This window comes from Oncorhynchus gorbuscha, linkage group LG18 (assembly GCF_021184085.1).
Source record: "Oncorhynchus gorbuscha isolate QuinsamMale2020 ecotype Even-year linkage group LG18, OgorEven_v1.0, whole genome shotgun sequence".
NCBI classification, from domain to species: Eukaryota; Metazoa; Chordata; class Actinopteri; order Salmoniformes; family Salmonidae; genus Oncorhynchus; species Oncorhynchus gorbuscha.
Window position 1 is genome coordinate 31,812,077 of NC_060190.1, and position 19,512 is coordinate 31,831,588.

Here is a 19,512-nt window from a genome sequence, read left to right on the forward strand (position 1 = left end):
AAATGCACTAAATCAACAGTGTAATGTTCGGTCTTGTGTCTGGTGAACTGTTGTGTACACACCTTTGGTCTAATAATTTCTCCCATTATCTACAAACTGATATTTTTCTATTGCTAACATGATTATGCATATGCATTTCAAATTTGTTCTGTAAGAAACATTTCAATTTAGCCGTATAGATATAGGCCAATTCCCAAAAGTCTAAAGGCAATTATCCTGGAAGGATATTGACCACCATCCGTCAGAAGAGGAAGCCTGGTTATTCTATAGAAGTGCCTTCCTCGCCATCTTAAATAAGCATGCCCCGTTCAAAAAATGTTGAACTAGGAACAGATATACAAAAACATCCTGTGGCATTCTGCATTAGCATTGAATAGCCCCCGTGATATGTACATTTTCAGGGAAGTTAGGAACCAATGTACACAGGCAGTTAGGAAAGCTAAGGCGAGCCTTTTCAAGCAGAAATTTGCATCTGTAGCACAAACTCAAAAAGGTTCTGGGACACTAAAGTCCATGAAGAAAAACCTCCTCCCAGCTGCCCACTGCACTAAGGCTAGGAAACACTGTTACCACTGATAAATCCACTATAATCGATCATTTCAAAAAGCATTTTTCGACGGCATTGTCATGTCTTCCACCTGGCTACCCCTACGCCGATCAACAGCCATCCACCCCCCACAGCAACTCGCCCAAGCCTCCCCATTTCTCCTTCACCCAAATCCAGATCGCTCATGTTCTGAAAGAGCTGCTAAATCTGGACCCCTACAAATCAGCCGGGCTAGACAATCTGGACCCTCTCTTTCTAAAATAATCTGTCGAAATGGTTGCTACCCCTATTACTAGCCTGTTCAAACCCTTTCGAATCGTCAGATTCCAATAGACTGGAAAGCTGACGCAGTCATCGGTCCCTTCAAAAGGGGGAGACTCTAGACCGAAACTGCTACAGACCCATATCTATCCTACCCTGCCTTTCTAAGGTCATCGAAAGCCAAGTTAACAAACTGATCACCGACCATCTCGAATCCCACCGTACCTTCTACGCTATGCAATCTGGTTTCAGAGCTGGTCACGGGTGCACCTCAGCCACGCTCAAGGTCCTAAACAATATCATAACCACTATCGATGAGACATTACTGTGCAGCCATATTCATCGACTTGGCCAAGGCTTTCAACTCTGTCAATCATCACATTCTTATCGACAGACTCAACAGCCTTGGTTTCTCAAATGACTGCCTCGCCTGGTTCACAAACTTCTTCTCTGATAGATTTCAGTGTGTCAAATTGGAGGGCCTGTTGTCCGGACCTCTGGCAGTCTATGGGGGTGCCACGGGGTTCAATTCTCGGGCCGACTATTTCCTCTGTATACATATCAATGATGTCGCTCTTGCCGCTGGTGATTCTCTGATACACTTCGAAACAGACGACACCATGCTGTATACCTCTGGCCCTTCTTTGGACACTTAACTAACCTCCAGATGAGATTCAACACCATACAACTCCCCTTCTGCGGCCTCCAACTGATCTTAAATGAAAGTAAAACTAAATGCATGCTTGTCAACCGATCGCTGCCGGCAACTGCCTGCCCGCCCGCCCAGCACCACTACTCTGGACTAGAGGTCGACTGATTAATCGGAATGGCCGATTAATTAGGGCCGATTTCAAGTTTTCAGAACAATCGGAAATTGGTATTTTTGGACACCGGTTTGGCCGTTTTTTTTAATACTTATTTAATATTTATTTATCTAGGCAAGTCAGTTAAGAACATTCTTATTTTCAATGACAGCCTAGGACCGGTGGATTAACTGCCTTGTTCATATTTTTACCTTTTCAGCTCGGGGGAATCAATCTTGCAACCATACAGTTAACTAGTCCAACACTCTAACCACCTGATTACATAGCACTCCACGAGGAGACTGCCTGTTACGCGAATGCAGTAAGCTAAAACTTTAAAACGTATCTTATAAAAACAATCAATCATAATCACTAGTTATCTACACATGGTTGATGATATTACTAGTTTATCTAGCGTGTCCTGCGTTGCATATAATCGATGCGGTGCGTATCGTTGCTCCAATGTGTACCTAACCATAAACATCAATGCCTTTCTTAAAATCAATACAGAGAAGTATATACTTTTAAAACCTGCATATTTAGCTAAAAGAAATCCAGGTTAGCAGGCAATATTAACCAGGTGAAATTGTGTCACTTCTCTTGCGTTCATTGCACCCAGAGTCAGTGTATATGCAACAGTTTGGGCAGCCTGGCTTTTTGCAAACTAATTTGCCAGAATTTTACGTAATCATGACATAACATTGAAAGTTGTACAATGTAACAGGAATATTTAGACTTAGATGAAATACAGAACAGTTCCGTATTTCACTGAAAGAATAAACGTCTTGTTTTCGAGATGATGGTTTCCAGATTCTACCATATTAATGACCAAAGGCTCGTATTTGTGTTATTATGTCATAATTAAGTATGATTTGATCGAGCAGTCTGACTGAGTGGTGGTGGTAGGCAGCAGCAGGCTAGTAAGCATTCATTCAAACAGCACTTTCGTGCATTTTGCCAGCAGCTCATCACTGTGCTTCAAGCATTGCGCTGTTTATGACTTCAAGCCTATCAACTCCGAGATTAGGCTGGTGTAACAGATGTGAAATGGCTAGCAAGTTAGCGGGGTGCGCGCTAATAGCGTTTCACACGTTACTCGCTCTGAGACTTGGAGTGGTTGATACCCATGCAGAGCAAGGGTAACGCTGCTTCGAGGGTGGCTGTTGTCGATGTGTTCCTGGTTCGAGCCCAGGAAGGAGCAAGGAGAGGCACGGAAGCTATACTGTTGCACTGGCAATACTAAAGTGCCTATAAGAACATCCAATAGTCAAAGGTTAATGAAATACAAATGGTAGAGAGAAATAGTCCTATAATAAATACAACCTAAAAATTCTTACCTGGGAATATTGAAGACTCATGTTAAAAGGAACCAACATCGTTCATATGTTCTCAAGTTCTGAGCAAGTAACTTAAACGTTAGCTTTCTTACATGGCACATATTGCACTTTTACTTTCTTCTCCAACACTTTGTTTTTGCATTATTTAAACCAACTTGAACATGTTTCAGTATTTCATCATAATCGGTCGACCTAGATTCTGGACGGTTGTGACTTACAATATTTGGACAACTATAAATACCTAGGTGTCTGGTTCGACTGTAAACTCTCCTTCAAGACTCACATTAAGCATCTCCAATACAAAATGAAATATAGAAATGGCTTCCTATTTCGCAACAAAGCATCCTTCACTCATGCTGCCAAACATACCCTCGTAAAACTGACCATTCTACCGATCCTCGACTTCGGCGATGTCATTTACAATAAAAGCCTCCAACACTCTACTCAACAAATTGGATGCAGTCTATCACAGTGTCATCAGTTTTGTAACCAAAGCCCCATATACTACCCACCACTGCGACATGTACGCTCACGTTAGCTGGCTCTTGCTTCATACTCGTCGCGAAACCCACTGGTTCCAGGTCATCTGTAAGTCTCTTTTAGGTAAAACCCCGCCTTATATCTCAGCTCACTGGTCACCATAGCAGCACCCACCCAAAGCACGCGCTCCAGCGGGTATATCTCGCTGGTCACCCGCAAAGCCAATTCCTCTTTTGGCCGCCTTTCCTTCCAGTTCTCTGCTGCCAATGACTGGAAGGAACTGCAAAAATCACTAAAGCTGGAGACTCATATCTCCCTCAATAGCGTTAAGCATCAGTTGTCAGAGCAGCTCACAGATCACTGCACATAGCCCATCTGTAAATAGCCCATACAACTACCTCATCCCCATATTGTATTTTTTTATTTTGCTCTTTTGCCCCAGAGTTGCTCTACTTGCACGTTCATCTTCTGCACATCTACCATTCAAGTGTTTAATTGCTATATTGTAATTACTTTGCCTGGCCTATATATTGCCTTACTCACCTTATCCAACCTCATTTGCACACACTGTATATAGACTTTTTCCACTGTATTATTGACTGTGTGTTTGTTTATTCCATGTGTAACTGTGTTGTTGTATGTGTCAAACTGCTTTGCTATATCTTTGCCAGGTCGCAGTTGCAAATGAGAACTTGTTCTCAACTTGCCTACCTGGTTAAATAAAGGTGGGGGGAGAAAAAAATGTATCTATTTTTATTTTTAAGCACCACAGCAAAAAAGTCAAAATCATTGACTGACCTACATGCACCATATTTGCAAAGTGTAAGTGCAATTCAGGACACATGCAACTAGCAGTTGACTTCCACTCAAAAAACTACAATTGTCTACGTTATCTATTGTGGCATCAATAAGGGATGGAGACAGGTGCATGTCTTTGGCTTTACCTCTTGTTCCAGTCGCCATATCTGCCACCTTCTGAAAGGCTTCCAGGAAAGAGCCTGTGACGACGATAGTTGTCCTAAAAAATAAAAACAAATACAATGACACACAATACAATTAAACCACTTTAAAAAAGGCATATTGCAGTGAAACATTTGATTTTCCTGTGTTTTAAATACAATCCGTGGCCAGTTTATTAGGTACATCCATCCAGTACCGGGTAGTACCGGCCTTTGCTTCCAGAACAGCCTGAATTCTTAGGGACATGGAAACATCTCAATTGGTATCAAGGGACCTAATGTGTGCCAGGTAAACATTCCCACACCATTACACCACCAGCCTGTACTGCTGAGACCAGGCTGGATGGGGCCATGGACTAGAGGTCGACCGATCAATCGGAATGGCCCATGAATTAGGGCCGATTTTAAGTTTTCATACCAATCGGAAATCTGTATTTTTTGGGCGGCGATTTGCCTTTTTTTTATTTTTTTTATCTAATACCTTTATTTAACTAGGCAAGTCAGTTAAGAACACATTCTTATTTTCAATGACGTTAGCAAATATTTTGAAAAACCTGTTTTGGCCTTGTCATTATGTGGTATTGTGTATGGATTTCTGAGGAAATGTTTATTTAATCCATTTTAGAAAAGGGCTGTAATGTAACAAAATGTGGATAAAGTCAAGGGGTCTGAATACTTTCGAAGACTATGTGCAGCACTTCATTTTAAAAGCCTTGAATGATCAAATCAGTTCGGTTTCCTGCTCAACCTGCGAGCAACACCTGTCAAACTCAGACATATACTAAAAGGAATGTCGATTTGCAAGGGACTGGTATTATCAGAGGTTCTTGTAGTTTGTCGAAAAAGTCATATTTCTTCCCCCGGCTGGAATTATTACTCTCCTACGTAAAAATGACCGACATCGCAGATTCAGACAGGACTTAAAATCACAGATGTAGTGCTCTTGCACATAATAGCATAACCTTAACATCACAGTAAAAGGAACAGCGCCAGTATCCCTTGCCAACTTAGCAAACTTTCTGGATATTTGTTAGCTAGCCAACCTCCCTACAGTAATTTAGTAAGTGTTACATTTTTACCATTCCCTTCAGGCTGGGTGCCATGTCACAACATGGTGATAAATAAACATTTTAAATAACGGTCATCAAACTCAGAATTACAAGTCAGAAACTGAGGCAACATCCTAGAGCTCCAACCAGACATTTTTCAGTCTGAGCTTGTTTTGTTTGAGTTCACAGTTGTCTTGAACGTACCAATAGTAATACGTTAGGGCGTGGCATACGGCATAGCTTTTTTACTAAGCAGTACGTGCTAAAGAGTATGTAGTACGATTAGCACACAGTATGCCATTTAAATAAGTAGTAGGCAAGTCAGATTTCAGACACTGCTTGTGACTGTTTTGATGACAGGAAGGTCAGTCCTAAATCACGGTTAGGAAAACCCCTACATAACTACGTTTTAGACGTATTTTCTTATTGCCCTTTAGACGGAAGTTTCTGGGATTTTAAATCATTATTACATGTAGACATTGTTCCCCTAGTGAGTATGCCATTGCTTTATATATTGGATTGTTTAATCTCTTGCTCCTACCTGCCACGCAGGCGTCCCATCTAGAGCAGTGGAAATGCAAATGCGCTACGCTAAATGCTAATAGTATTAGTTAAAACTCAAACGTTCATTAAAATACACAAGCAGGGTATTGAATTAAAGCTACACTCGTTGTGAATCCAGGCAACAAGTCAGATTTTTAAAATGCTTTTCGGATAAACCATGAGAAGCTATTATCTGATAGCATGTAACACCCCAAAAGACCCGCAGGGGACGTAAACAAAATAATTATCATAGTCGGCGCTACACAAACCGCACAAATAAAATATAAAACATTCATTACCTTTGACCATCTTCGTTGGCACTCCTAGATGTCCCATAATCACTATTGGGTCTTTTTTTCGATTAAATCGGTCCATATATAGCCTAGATATCGATCTATGAAGACTGTGATAAACGAAAAAAATAGCGTCTTGTAACGTCATTTTTTTAAATTAAAAAAGTAGACGATAAACGTTCACAAAACACTTCGAAATACTTTTGTAATGCAACTTTAGGTATTAGTAAACGTTAATAAGCGATCAAATTAATCACGAGACTAAGTGTTTTCTATAGGGGTCCGTCTGGAAATAATGTCCGTGTATTTCTCAACCAAAATATATCCGGTAGGAAAAAGCCTGTCTCTTGTTCGTTTGACCAAGAAACAAATAATTGGCAAAAGACAAGACTGTTGACATCGTGTGGAAGCTGTAGGTACTGCAACCTCAGCCCTATTTAATGTCGTTCGCCCATAACAAAGGGTTGAAGCGGCGGATGGATATATTTTTCAATTTTCAGTGATCAGATTTTCCTGCACTTTTCGATGAAACGCACGTTCTGTTATAGTCACAGCCGTGATTTAACCCGTTTTATAAACGTCTGAGTGTTTTCTATCCACACATACTAATCATATGCATATACTATATTCCTGGCCTGAGTAACAGGGCTCTGAAATGTTGCGCGATTTTTAACAGAATGTTCGAAAAAGTAGGGGGTAGGAGTAACAGGTTAACTGTGATCTGTTAAAAATATAGACTAAATTGTCATTTGTATGGATTCTTTTGCAAATGTTCCAAAGTGGGAATCAATTGGTTTTCAATATTTTCAACCTAGTGAGTTTAAGTTAGGTAGAGTATTGTGCATTTCCAAACAGAGGTGAAACAGCTTCACCCACTCATGTCTGGACTAGACTTTTCCCCAAAACAGAACTCTTGCACTGGCCTGAGGGGTATCCTATGAAGCTGGTTTGAAGAGTTATTAGCGAGGTAACTTTAGTAAATTCTGGATAAACTGTCATACGAAAGCGGCTCACCTTTCAGCCTGGTACATTTCAATGGCAACGAATCCTTCAGAACTAAAAAGGTTTTAAGGCATAGGCAGACCTGCTCCAGACAGCGTATGGGGTCATGGAGGACACAGTAGCTCAGACACAGAGCATCAATGGCTGTATTGTAGAGACCCTGTATGTACTGTGAGTGCTGGGTGGTATTACCGATGAGGACCAGGGTATCAGGTGTTACGGCTGTGAATGGCCATCGGTGGTTCTCACTCGTAACCCAAAGATAGGTTGGTGGAAATACTACAACTTGACAATCGTCAGCAAGCTTGGCCAATGGAAACTGTTTGACGGGAAGAGCAGAAAGGTGCCATTGTTACAGGGCGATAATTGGCAGAGTATGGCAACACTGTTCCTTGTGACGCTCCTTCCTTCAATCACTATTAAACGACGGACCCAAAATAAATCCAGAGAGACACACGACTGCTGAATCCCAAGTCAACCTTTACTCCTTACTCTAAGCAAATGGACATGTAGAGATATGGGGGGGGGAATAAGCAAGCAATATGGTGAAAAATTCAACTAAGCTCATCGGAAGGCAATGTGGAACAAGTTCCATATTGCTAAAAACCTATATCAGTAACCTCCTTGGGTATACAGGAGTAATTGTTGTTTCGGGTCTAGGACAGGGCTCTCCAACCATGTTTCTGTAGAGCTACCACCCAGTAGATTTTCGCTCCAACCCTAATCTAGCGTCCCTTGATTCTAATAATTAGCTGGTTGATGAACTGAATCAGTTTAGTTACAACTGGAGTTGTAGCGAAAACCTACAGGAGGATAGCTCTCCGGGAATAGGGTTGGAGAGTCCTGGTTTAGGAGTTAATTTTAACATTCAGGAGTAAAGTGGGTGGCTAGCCTAAAGTACCAAAGAGATGGTGGCTTCAGGAAGTATTCACACCCCTCAACTTTTTGTTGTGCTACAACCTGCATTTAAAATGGAGGCCCTTTTAGCAGGTGGAATGGCAGAGAACAATTCATTATGGAACTTTATGGTAAGTTTACAACCATATACTATGATAAATAGAATTGAAACTTGTATCTCACTACTGTAAATGGTGAAATACAGTATCAGTAAAATGTTTGGACACCTACTCGTTCAAGGGTTTTTATTTTTTACTATTTTCTACATTGTAGAATAATAGTGAAGACATCAAAACCATGAAATAACATATGGAATCAACCTGGTGACCATGTCGGCGCATGCACGCTGACACGTTTCCTCCGACACATTGATGTGGCTGGCTTCTGGGTTAAGGGGGCATTGTGTCAAGAAACAGCGCGACTTGGTTGGTTTCGGAGGACACACGGCTCTCGACCTTCGCCTCTCTATTCCTGTTTTATGACTGACCATTGTTCAATTCTGACACCAATTTAAATGTACCATTAACATCCCTAATACTAACCTAATTGACAGAATGAAAAGGAAGCCTGTACAAACAAATATTCCAACAAGGAACTAAAGTCATACTGCATAAAATGTGGCAAAGCAATTAACTTTTTGTCCTAAATACAAAGTGTTATGTTTGGGGCAAATCCAATACAACAAATTACTGAGTACCACTCTTCATATTTTAAAGCACAGTGGTGGCTGCATCATGTTATGGGTATGCTTGTAATGGTTAAGGACTGGGGAGGTTTTCAGGATAAAAATAAATAAATGGAATGGAGCTTAGCACAGGCAAAATCCTGGAGGAAGACCTGGTTCAGTCTGCTTTCCACCAGACACAGATTAATTCACCTAACAGCAGGGTAATAACCTAAAAGACAAGGCTAAATCTATACTGGTTGCTTAGCAAGGAGACAGTGAATGTTCCTGAGTGGCCGAGTTACAGTTTTGACCTTCTTGAACATCTACGGCAAGACCTGAAAATGGTTGTCTAGCAATGATCAAGGACCGATTTGACAGAGCTGTTAGAACTATGAAAATAATAAATTTGCAAATCCAGGTGTAGAAAGCTCTTAAGAGACGTACCCAGAAAGACTCACAGCTTTAAAATCACTGCCAAAAGGTGCTTCTACAAAGTATTGACTCTGGGGTGTGAATTTCATTGTAAATGAGATATCTGTATTTCATTTTCAATACATTTGAAAACATGTTTTCAATGTCCTTATGTAGTGTTGTGTAGATTGGTGAACAAATATTAAATCAATTTTGAATTCAAGCTGTAACATTTTGAAAAAGTCAACAGGTATGAATACTTCCTGAAGGCACTGTTAGTCGGTCTGCTTACTCCTAGCGTGGTTGAGCAAGGCAGTGCCCTGCCCTCCAGTTGCCCTGACAGTATGCTAGATTAGCGCCAGTGCTAATTGGGCATGAGTGAAGCGGACACGGTGATGTTTTTATCAACTCAAGTGGACCGCAGGGAGTCATTACCCTTATTTTCAATTTTCTCCCGAGGGCAGCGAGGCAGTGCTGTGGCCAGAATTTATGCTGACCCTGCAAACATGACCTTTCATATGAGATCTCTATACAGAGTCGTATCTGGCCAAGATATCTGCAGGAAACTGGCTGTTATTTTATGTCATTGGGGATGGGTTTTCAGTCATTACTTCACTGTTCATCTTTGGCACATGCAAACACAGATCCTTTTTGCAAATGAATGGATATTGATTGAGAGGGGTTGCAGAGGCAAGGGTTAGTTCTTACCTTAACTGGGATTGCAGCTTCACTCCTTTGGTTACAAAGTCCTCCCAGGCTGGATAACTAGCCTGTAAAGAAAATGCATGGGGATTAGATGTTAAAAACAGTAGTAAATCATTAAATATATAGGACATAAACATTTCATGTCAGCGGCTACTAGACCATTCTATGATACTGCAATTGCTTAGATGATTTAACTCAATCAAGTTTGCCGTCATTTTTAATTGGATGTGAAGGATATTGCCTGTTACTGGGAAAAGGAGTGGGTCAGGGAGGCTTGAACAGTCAATAGGGCTGCTGCATTGAACCAGTTGGAGTTCAAATCAAATTGTATACACATTTAGCAGCATTTATTTCGCATGTAGCGAAATGCTTGTGTTCCTAGCTCTAATAGTGCAGTTGTAATGCTAGTTTACTACGGGGTTCTTCTGTTTGTGAAATTAAATATAAGGCCGCGGCTGTCTGTCAAGTCCAAATATTTCAGAGGCAAAAACATAGCACTGGCTACAGAACGAGTAGAAATGAAAGCCTAAACATCACAGAGCCAACTAAAGGACCACTGTATGGTGCACAAAAATAAGTACAATTCTATAGAGATGATTCAATGTAAAAATAGAAACAGAGGTAGGCCTAGCCAAAACTTGGTCACCTGGTAATGGCTGACCCAAGCCGCTGTTGATAAAATGTGGGGTGGATAATGCCGCTTAGACAATAAGTCTCAAACGTTTAGCCTCTTATCGGCCGAGCCAAGCTGTTCACTCCCACTGCAAGCACGCACCTCGGCTGAATTAAATATATTACACCACAGGAGATGAACCACCACTGAGGCCAGTCAGTCACTTTTCCCTTTGTCACATTTTAACCTAAATTTGCTTACATTTATTTAACAAGGCTAGTCAGTTAAGAGAAAAATATTATTTACAATGACGGCCTACCCCGGCCAAATTGTGTGCCGCCCTATGGGACTCCCAATCATGTGATACAGCATGGAATCGAACCAGGGTCTGTAGTGATGCCTCTAGGACAGATGCAGTGCCTTAGACCGCTGTGCCACTCAGGAGCCCCACTACATTTCATAGAACTTGCTTTATATGGACATGGAGCTTCCATTACTAAACTCAACTTCTCCATTGGAAAAAAGCTAAAAATAGAATGACTACACTCTTGTTGCTCAGACAACGCCATGACTGTAGTCACCTGCTATTCCTACAAATCTGACAACCCTAATAATCCTGCACTGTTCGAGTGACCATTGGAAAAGGGGCCAGCGAAGGCAGAGTGGGCAGTCACTGATGCAACCTGGCTCTGGATGAAGAAAAGTCCACCGTGCCACTTGGGTCATGAACCAATGCACACATGGATGTAACAAGTGGTGCTTGTTTTGTACCTTCCGTCTCCAAAAGGGGCTATTTGGTGTGTGACTGTCCACTAACTATTAAGAATCAAGTCAACCTTTGTCCTTGGCAGAGGGAGCGATTGATCCAGAAAGCTACTGAAGTAGTCACTACGAAACAAGGACATTAACTACAGAACAAGCAATGTATGCAATGTACAAATTAAATAATTCATTTCTCCTTGAATTGTGACAGTAAATGCATTCACTGCATGCCATTTGCTTTCCGTTGACCTGCTTCAACAAACCAATCCTTAAGTTCACATACATGGCCCAGTGAGTAAACAAGATAAGTCACATGATAAGCCTTTTGCTGCCCCAAGGCCAGTGAGAAAAAAAAGCTTTTTTCCCTGTTGGCAACACAGCTGTTATGCGCTACAGTTTTAGGAGATGTGCTGACTCGTAGGGGTAATGTATTCTAGAGGAGGAAAATAAACTGATAGTGATCTCTATGGTGTGATTTCTGAGGAAACAAATAACATAATTCTAAACCGGTTTCTCAGCACAAAACATTCTAGGAAATCCTTGTTTGCCTTTCAGGCTACATAGAATTGGGTAAGGTTGGGAAGTACTCAAAGTTTTATTGGGGCCGTTCCAACAAGATATGACACCAACCATCTCAGATTGTTCTGAAATCATTTATGTAGTTAGAAACATAAGACTATCATTCCTGCAACATTATTTGTTGAAATATAAATTGGAGAAATTAAGCTAATTGATTGCAACCAAATTGGCCATTTTAATTTGTAAGTTTGAAATAAAATCCAATAAATATACACTACCGTTCAAAAGTTTGGGGTCACTTAGAAATGTCCTTGAAAGAAGGGTGCTTTGTTTTTTGTTTATTTAAAATGTCAAAATTGATCCGAAAACAGAGTAGACATTGTTAACTTGACACACCCCATCCCATTAGCGGGATCATTTTTCATCAACACGCGCTGAATTGCAGCGCGCCATATTCAAATAAAATTACTAAACATTTCATTTTCATGAAATCACAATATAGCAAAAAACAGCTTAGCTTGTTGTTAATCCACCTGTCGTGTCAGATTTTGAGAATATACTTTACAGCAAAAGCAATCCAAGCGTTTGTGTAGACAAAACATTATGAACACCTAGCATCAAAGTAGCGTGGGATCTTTGATCATATTGATATTCTTCAGACGTTTTCACTCACGAGACTCCCAGTTACACAATAAATGTTCCTTTTGTTCCATAAAGATTATTATTATCCAAAATACCTCCATTTGTTTGGCGCGTTATGTTCAGAAATCCACAGGCTTGAGCGGTCACGACATCGCAGACAAATTCCAAATAGTATCCGTAATGTCCACAGAAATATGTCAAATGTTTTTATAGTCCATCCTCAGGTTGCTTTTAAAATATATAAATCGATAATATATCAACCGGGACAGACGCTTTTTCAATAGGAGAGGGAGAGACAATGGCTGTCCCACTCTGTTGCACAAGCAAAACTCATGCGAACACCCAGCTATCCACTGACGCATGTTATCTTTCTCGCTCATTTTTCAAAATAAAAGCCTGAAACTATGTCTAAAGACTGTTGACACCTTGAGGAAGCGATGGGAAAAGGAATCTGGTTGATATCCCTTTAAATGGAGCGAAGGCCGGCTATGGAACGTGGAGCTTTCAAAAAATCCACTTCCTGGTTCGATTTTCCTCAGGTTTTCGCCTGCAATATCAGTTCTGTTAGATGATATTTTGACAGTTTTGGAAACTTTAGTGTTTTCTATCCTAATCTGACCATTCTATGCATATTCTAGTTTCTGGGCCTGAGAAATAGGTAGTTTCAAATGGGTACATTTTTCCTAAAAAAAAAATCAATACACTGCACCCTACACTCAACAAGTTAATGCTTTAAATGACTATCGTACCCGCAAAAACAGTCTCAACGTCAACAGTGAAGAGGCGACTCCGGGATGCTGGCCTTCTAGGCAGTAAGGCAGTCGATGTCACCGCATGAAGAGGAATAAACAGACTCACCCCATCGCGACGTCCCCCCAAAGGTTAACTCTCTAGCCCTCGCTATCTCCCTGCTTGCTAATTCGGCCTGCTAACGGCTAGCTTGTCTAGCCCGGGCCTACGAACTGTTAGCTTGTTAGCACAGGCCTGCTAACCATCCGAATAACTGCATCCCAAACACTCTGAACCCATTTACTTTCTCTCTCTTTTTGATTTTTATTTTGTTTATACCTTCCGGAAACTTGCCTCACCCACTGTGGTACGGAATCGCTGTTACTTTTAATTTTTATTTTATTTTTATGACACACTCAAGAACCTCCAGACGCTAACCAGCTAACTAGCTACAAGCTATTTAGTCATTGTTAGTTTTATAAAAAAAATATATATATATAAAAAAAAACTGGATAACACTCGCCAGCCCAGCCCCCCTGCCCCATCCACCGCTGCCCCCTGGACACTGATCTATCTCTTGGCTACATAGCTGACGCACACCGGACTGCCCATTAATCACGGTACTCCACTCTGCTTGTTTGTTTTATCTGTCGGCCCAGTTGCCTAGTCAACGCCATTTTACCTGCTGTTTGTTGTGCTAGCTGATTAGCGTCGCCCACTGTTTTTAGCTAGCTTTCTCAATTCAACACCTGTGACTACTGTATGCCTCGCTGTGTCTCTCTCAAATGTCAATATGCCTTGTATACTGTTGTTCAGGTTAGTTATCATTGTTTTAGTTCACAATGGAGCCCCTAGATCCACTCTGCATACCCCTGTTTACCTCCCTTGTCCCACCCCCCACACATGTGGTGACATCACCCATTACAACCAGCATGTCCAGAGATACAACCTCTCTCATCATCACCCAGTGCCTGGGCTTACCTCCGCTGTACCCGCACCTCCCACCATACCCCTGTCTGCGCATTATGCCCTGAATATATTCTACCATGCCCAGAAACCTGCTCCTCTTATCCTCTGCCCCCAACGCTCTAGGCGACCAGTTTTGATAGCCTTTAGCCGTACCCTCATACTACTCCTTCTCTGTTCCGCGGGTGATGTGGAGATAAACCCAGGCCCGCATGTCCCGAGGTACCCTCATTTGTTGACTTCTGTGATCGAAAAAGTCTTGGTTTTATGCATGTCAACATCAGAAGCCTCCTCCCTAAGTTTGTTTTACTCACTGCTTTAGCACACTCTGCTAACCCTGATGTCCTTGCCGTGTCTGAATCCTGGCTCAGGAAGACCACCAAAAATTCAGAGATTTCCAAACCCAACAATAACATCTTCCGTCAAGATAGAACTGCCAAAGGGGGCGGAGTCGCAGTCTACTGCAGAGATAGCCTGCAAAGTAATGTCATACTTTGCAGGTCCATACCCAAACAGTTTGAACTACTAATTTTGAAAATTACTCTCTCCAGAAACAAGTCTCTCACTGTTGCCGCCTGCTACCGACCCCCCTCAGCTCCCAGCTGTGCCCTGGACACCATTTGTGAATTGATCGCCCCCCATCTAGCTTCAGAGTTCGTTCTGTTAGGTGACCTAAACTGGGATATGCTTAACACCCCGGCAGTCCTACAATCTAAGCTAGATGCCCTCAATCTCACTCAAATCATCAAGGAACCCACCAGGTACAACCCTAACTCTGTAAACAAGGGCACCCTCATAGACGTCATCCTGACCAACTGGCCCTCCAAATATACCTCTGCTGTCTTCAACCAGGATCTCAGCGATCACTGCCTCATCGCCTGTATCCGCCACGGAGCCGCAGTCAAACGACCACCCCTCATCACTGTCAAACGCTCCCTAAAACACTTCTGTGAGCAGGCCTTTCTAACCGACCTGGCCCGGGTATCCTGGAAGGACATTGACCTCATCCCGTCAGTTGAGGATGCATGGTCATTCTTTAAAAGTAACTTCCTCACCATTCTAGATAAGCATGCTCCATTCAAAAAATGCAGAACCAAGAACAGATACAGCCCTTGGTTCACTCCAGACCTGACTGCCCTCGACCAGCACAAAAACATCCTGTGGCGGACTGCAATAGTATCGAATAGCCCCCGTGATATGCAACTGTTCAGGGAAGTCAGGAACCAATACACGCAGTCAGTCAGGAAAGCTAAGGCCAGCTTCTTCAGGCAGAAGTTTGCATCCTGTAGCTCCAACTCCAAAAAGTTCTGGGACACTGTGAAGTCCATGGAGAACAAGAGCACCTCCTCCCAGCTGCCCACTGCACTGAGGCTAGGAAACACGGTCTCCACCGATAAATCCATGATTATCGAAAACTTCAATAAGCACTTCTCAACGGCTGGCCATGCCTTCCGCCTGGCTACTCCAACCTCGGCCAACAGCTCCGCCCCCCCGTAGCTCCTCACCCAAGCCTCTCCAGGTTCTCCTTTACCCAAATCCAGATAGCAGATGTTCTGAAAGAGCTGCAAAACCTGGACCCGTACAAATCAGCTGGGCTTGACAATCTGGACCCGCTATTTCTGAAACTATCTGCCGCCATTGTCGCAACCCCTATTTACCAGCCTGTTCAACCTCTCTTTCATATCGTCTGAGATCCCCAAGGACTGGAAAGCTGCCGCAGTCATCCCCCTCTTCAAAGGGGGAGACACCCTGGACCCAAACAGTTACAGACCTATATCCATCCTGCCCTGCCTATCTAAGGTCTTCGAAAGCCAAGTCAACAAACAGGTCACTGACCATCTCGAATCCCACCGTACCTTCTCCGCTGTGCAATCTGGTTTCCGAGCCGGTCAAGGGTGCACCTCAGCCACACTCAAGGTACTAAACGATATCATAACCGCCATCGATAAAAGACAGTACTGTGCAGCCGTCTTCATCGACCTCGCCAAGGCTTTCGACTCTGTCAATCACCATATTCTTATCGGCAGACTCAACAGCCTCGGTTTTTCGGATGACTGCCTTGCCTGGTTCACCAATTACTTTGCAGACAGAGTTCAGTGTGTCAAATCGGAGGGCATGCTGTCCGGTCCTCTGGCAGTCTCTATGGGGGTGCCACAGGGTTCAATTCTCGGGCCGACTCTTTTCTCTGTGTATATCAATGATGTTGCTCTTGCTGCGGGCGATTCCCTGATCCACCTCTACGCAGACGACACCATTCTATATACTTCTGGCCCGTCATTGGACACTGTGCTATCCAACCTCCAAACGAGCTTCAATGCCATACAGCACTCCTTCCGTGGCCTCCAACTGCTCTTAAACGCGAGTAAAACCAAATGCATGCTTTTCAACCGATCGCTGCCTGCACCCGCATGCCCGACTAGCATCACCACCCTGGATGGTTCAGACCTTGAATATGTGGACATCTATAAGTACCTAGGTGTCTGGCTAGACTGCAAACTCTCCTTCCAGACCCACATCAAACATCTCCAATCGAAAATCAAATCAAGAATCGGCTTTCTATTCCGCAACAAAGCCTCCTTCACTCACGCTGCCAAGCTTACCCTAGTAAAACTGACTATCCTACCGATCCTCGACTTTGGCGATGTCATCTACAAAATGGCTTCCAACACTCTACTCAGCAAACTGAATGCAGTCTATCACAGTGCCATCCGTTTTGTCACTAAAGCACCTTATACCACCCACCACTGCGACTTGTATGCTCTAGTCGGCTGGCCCTCGCTACATATTCGTCGCCAGACCCACTGGCTCCAGGTCATCTACAAGTCCATGCTAGGTAAAGCTCCGCCTTATCTCAGCTCACTGGTCACGATGGCAACACCCATCCGTAGCACGCGCTCCAGCAGGTGTATCTCACTGATCATCCCTAAAGCCAACACATCATTTGGCCGCCTTTCGTTCCAGTACTCTGCTGCCTGTGACTGGAACGAATTGCAAAAATCGCTGAAGTTGGAGACTTTTATCTCCCTCACCAACTTCAAACATCAGCTATCCGAGCAGCTAACCGATTGCTGCAGCTGTACATAGTCTATAGGAAAATAGCCCACCCATTTTCACCTACCTCATTCCCATACTGTTTTTTATACTGTTTTTATTTATTTTTCTGCTCTTTTGCACACCAATATCTCTACCTGTACATGACCATCTGATCATTTATCACTCCAGTGTTAATCTGCAAAATTGTATTATTCGCCTACCTCCTCAAGCCTTTTGCACACATTGTATATAGACTGCCCATTTTTTTCTACTGTGTTATTGACTTGTTAATTGTTTATTCCATGTGTAACTCTGTGTTGTCTGTTCACACTGCTATGCTTTATCTTGGCCAGGTCGCAGTTGCAAATGAGAACTTGTTCTCAACTAGCCTACCTGGTTAAATAAAGGTGAAATAAACATAAATGAACAGAAAAAGTTGAGTGTCAAAATCCTCATGCTTTTGAGGTGTGGGTGTGGGATGGGAAGTACAGCCTATAGCCTGCAGTTTTGTGCTTGTCTCTCACCTTTCAAACTGGTTTCAGTAGCAGAATTCAATAAAATAAATCATTTTACAACTTCTTGAAATTATGAAGGGGAAAATAGCTGTAGACTACTTGCAGGCTAGAGAACTGTGTGCATAGTGTCTAAGCACCACTTGTAGCCTACCAGTGCCAATGGTTTGTACCAAAGAGGCTGCTTTCCTGTGTCTGAAAAAAGCTTGAAGTGATCCACCCAGGAGAGCCCTCCCTGTTTCTTTCATGGTTTCACTTCCTTGATTCTTTTTTCTCCCTAGTGAGTAGAGCTCTTCTGAAGTTAGTCCCTCGAGTTACTCTTTAAACTGCATGAAAGCCTTTGTATCGGAGTTGACTCCCGGAGAGAATCTCTATTACATTTTGCCATTGCTATGGAAAGACGAAATGACGAACACACACGGAAATGGAGGAAAACTCGCCTCCCTGCGGACCTGGCATCCTTTCACTCCCTCCTCTCTACATCCTCTACATCCTCTCTACATTTTCCTCCTCTGTCTCTGCTGCTAAAGCCACTTTCTACCACGCTAAATTCCAAGCATCTGCCTCTAACCCTAGGAAGCTCTTTGCCACCTTCTCCTCCCTCCTGAAACCTCCTCCCCCTCCCCCCCCCCCTCCTCCCTCTCTGCAGATGACTTCGTCAACCATTTTGAAAAGAAGGTCGACGACATCCGATCCTCGTTTGCTAAGTCAAACGACACCGCTGGTTCTGCTCACACTGCCCTACCCTGTGCTCTGACCTCTTTCTCCCCTCTCTCTCCAGATGAAATCTCGCGTCTTGTGACGGCCGCCCGCCCAACAACCTGCCCGCTTGACCCTATCCCCTCCTCTCTTCTCCAGACCATTTCCGGAGACCTTCTCCCTTACCTCACCTCGCTCATCAACTCATCCCTGACCGCTGGCTACGTCCCTTCCGTCTTCAAGAGAGCGAGAGTTGCACCCCTTCTGAAAAAACCTACACTCGATCCCTCCGATGTCAACAATTACAGACCAGTATCCCTTCTTTCTTTTCTCTCCAAAACTCTTGAACGTGCCGTCCTTGGCCAGCTCTCCCGCTATCTCTCTCTGAATGACCTTCTTGATCCAAATCAGTCAGGTTTCAAGACTAGTCATTCAACTGAGACTGCTCTCCTCTGTATCACGGAGGCGCTCCGCACTGCTAAAGCTAACTCTCTCTCCTCTGCTCTCATCCTTCTAGATCTATCGGCTGCCTTCGATACTGTGAACCATCAGATCCTCCTCTCCACCCTCTCCGAGTTGGGCATCTCCGGCGCGGCCCACGCTTGGATTGCGTCCTACCTGACAGGTCGCTCCTACCAGGTGGCGTGGCGAGAATCTGTCTCCTCACCACGCGCTCTCACCACTGGTGTCCCCCAGGGCTCTGTTCTTGGCCCTCTCCTATTCTCGCTATACACCAAGTCACTTGGCTCTGTCATAACCTCACATGGTCTCTCCTATCATTGCTATGCAGACGACACAATTAATCTTCTCCTTTCCCCCTTCTGACGACCAGGTGGCGAATCGCATCTCTGCATGTCTGGCAGACATATCAGTGTGGATGACGGATCACCACCTCAAGCTGAACCTCGGCAAGACTGAGCTGCTCTTCCTCCCGGGGAAGGACTGCCCGTTCCATGATCTCGCCATCACGGTTGAAAACTCCATTGTGTCCTCCTCCCAGAGCGCCAAGAACCTTGGCGTGATCCTGGACAACACCCTGTCGTTCTCAACCAACATCAAGGCGGTGGCCCGTTCCTGTAGGTT

General features: G+C 43.4%; 1 protein-coding gene across 1 annotated transcript in view; it reads right to left on the reverse strand.

Annotated features, from left to right (window-relative positions):
- The window catches only part of LOC124002643 (protein MTSS 1-like), a 118,818-nt gene that overhangs the window by 82,208 nt on the left and 17,098 nt on the right, over nt 1-19,512 (reverse strand). The window contains exons 2-3 of the mRNA XM_046310228.1: nt 9,958-10,019; nt 4,373-4,446 (exon numbers count right to left, since the gene is read on the reverse strand). Coding sequence (XP_046166184.1) covers nt 4,373-4,446; nt 9,958-10,019 — 136 coding nt within the window. The remainder of the gene's footprint in view (nt 1-4,372; nt 4,447-9,957; nt 10,020-19,512) is intronic.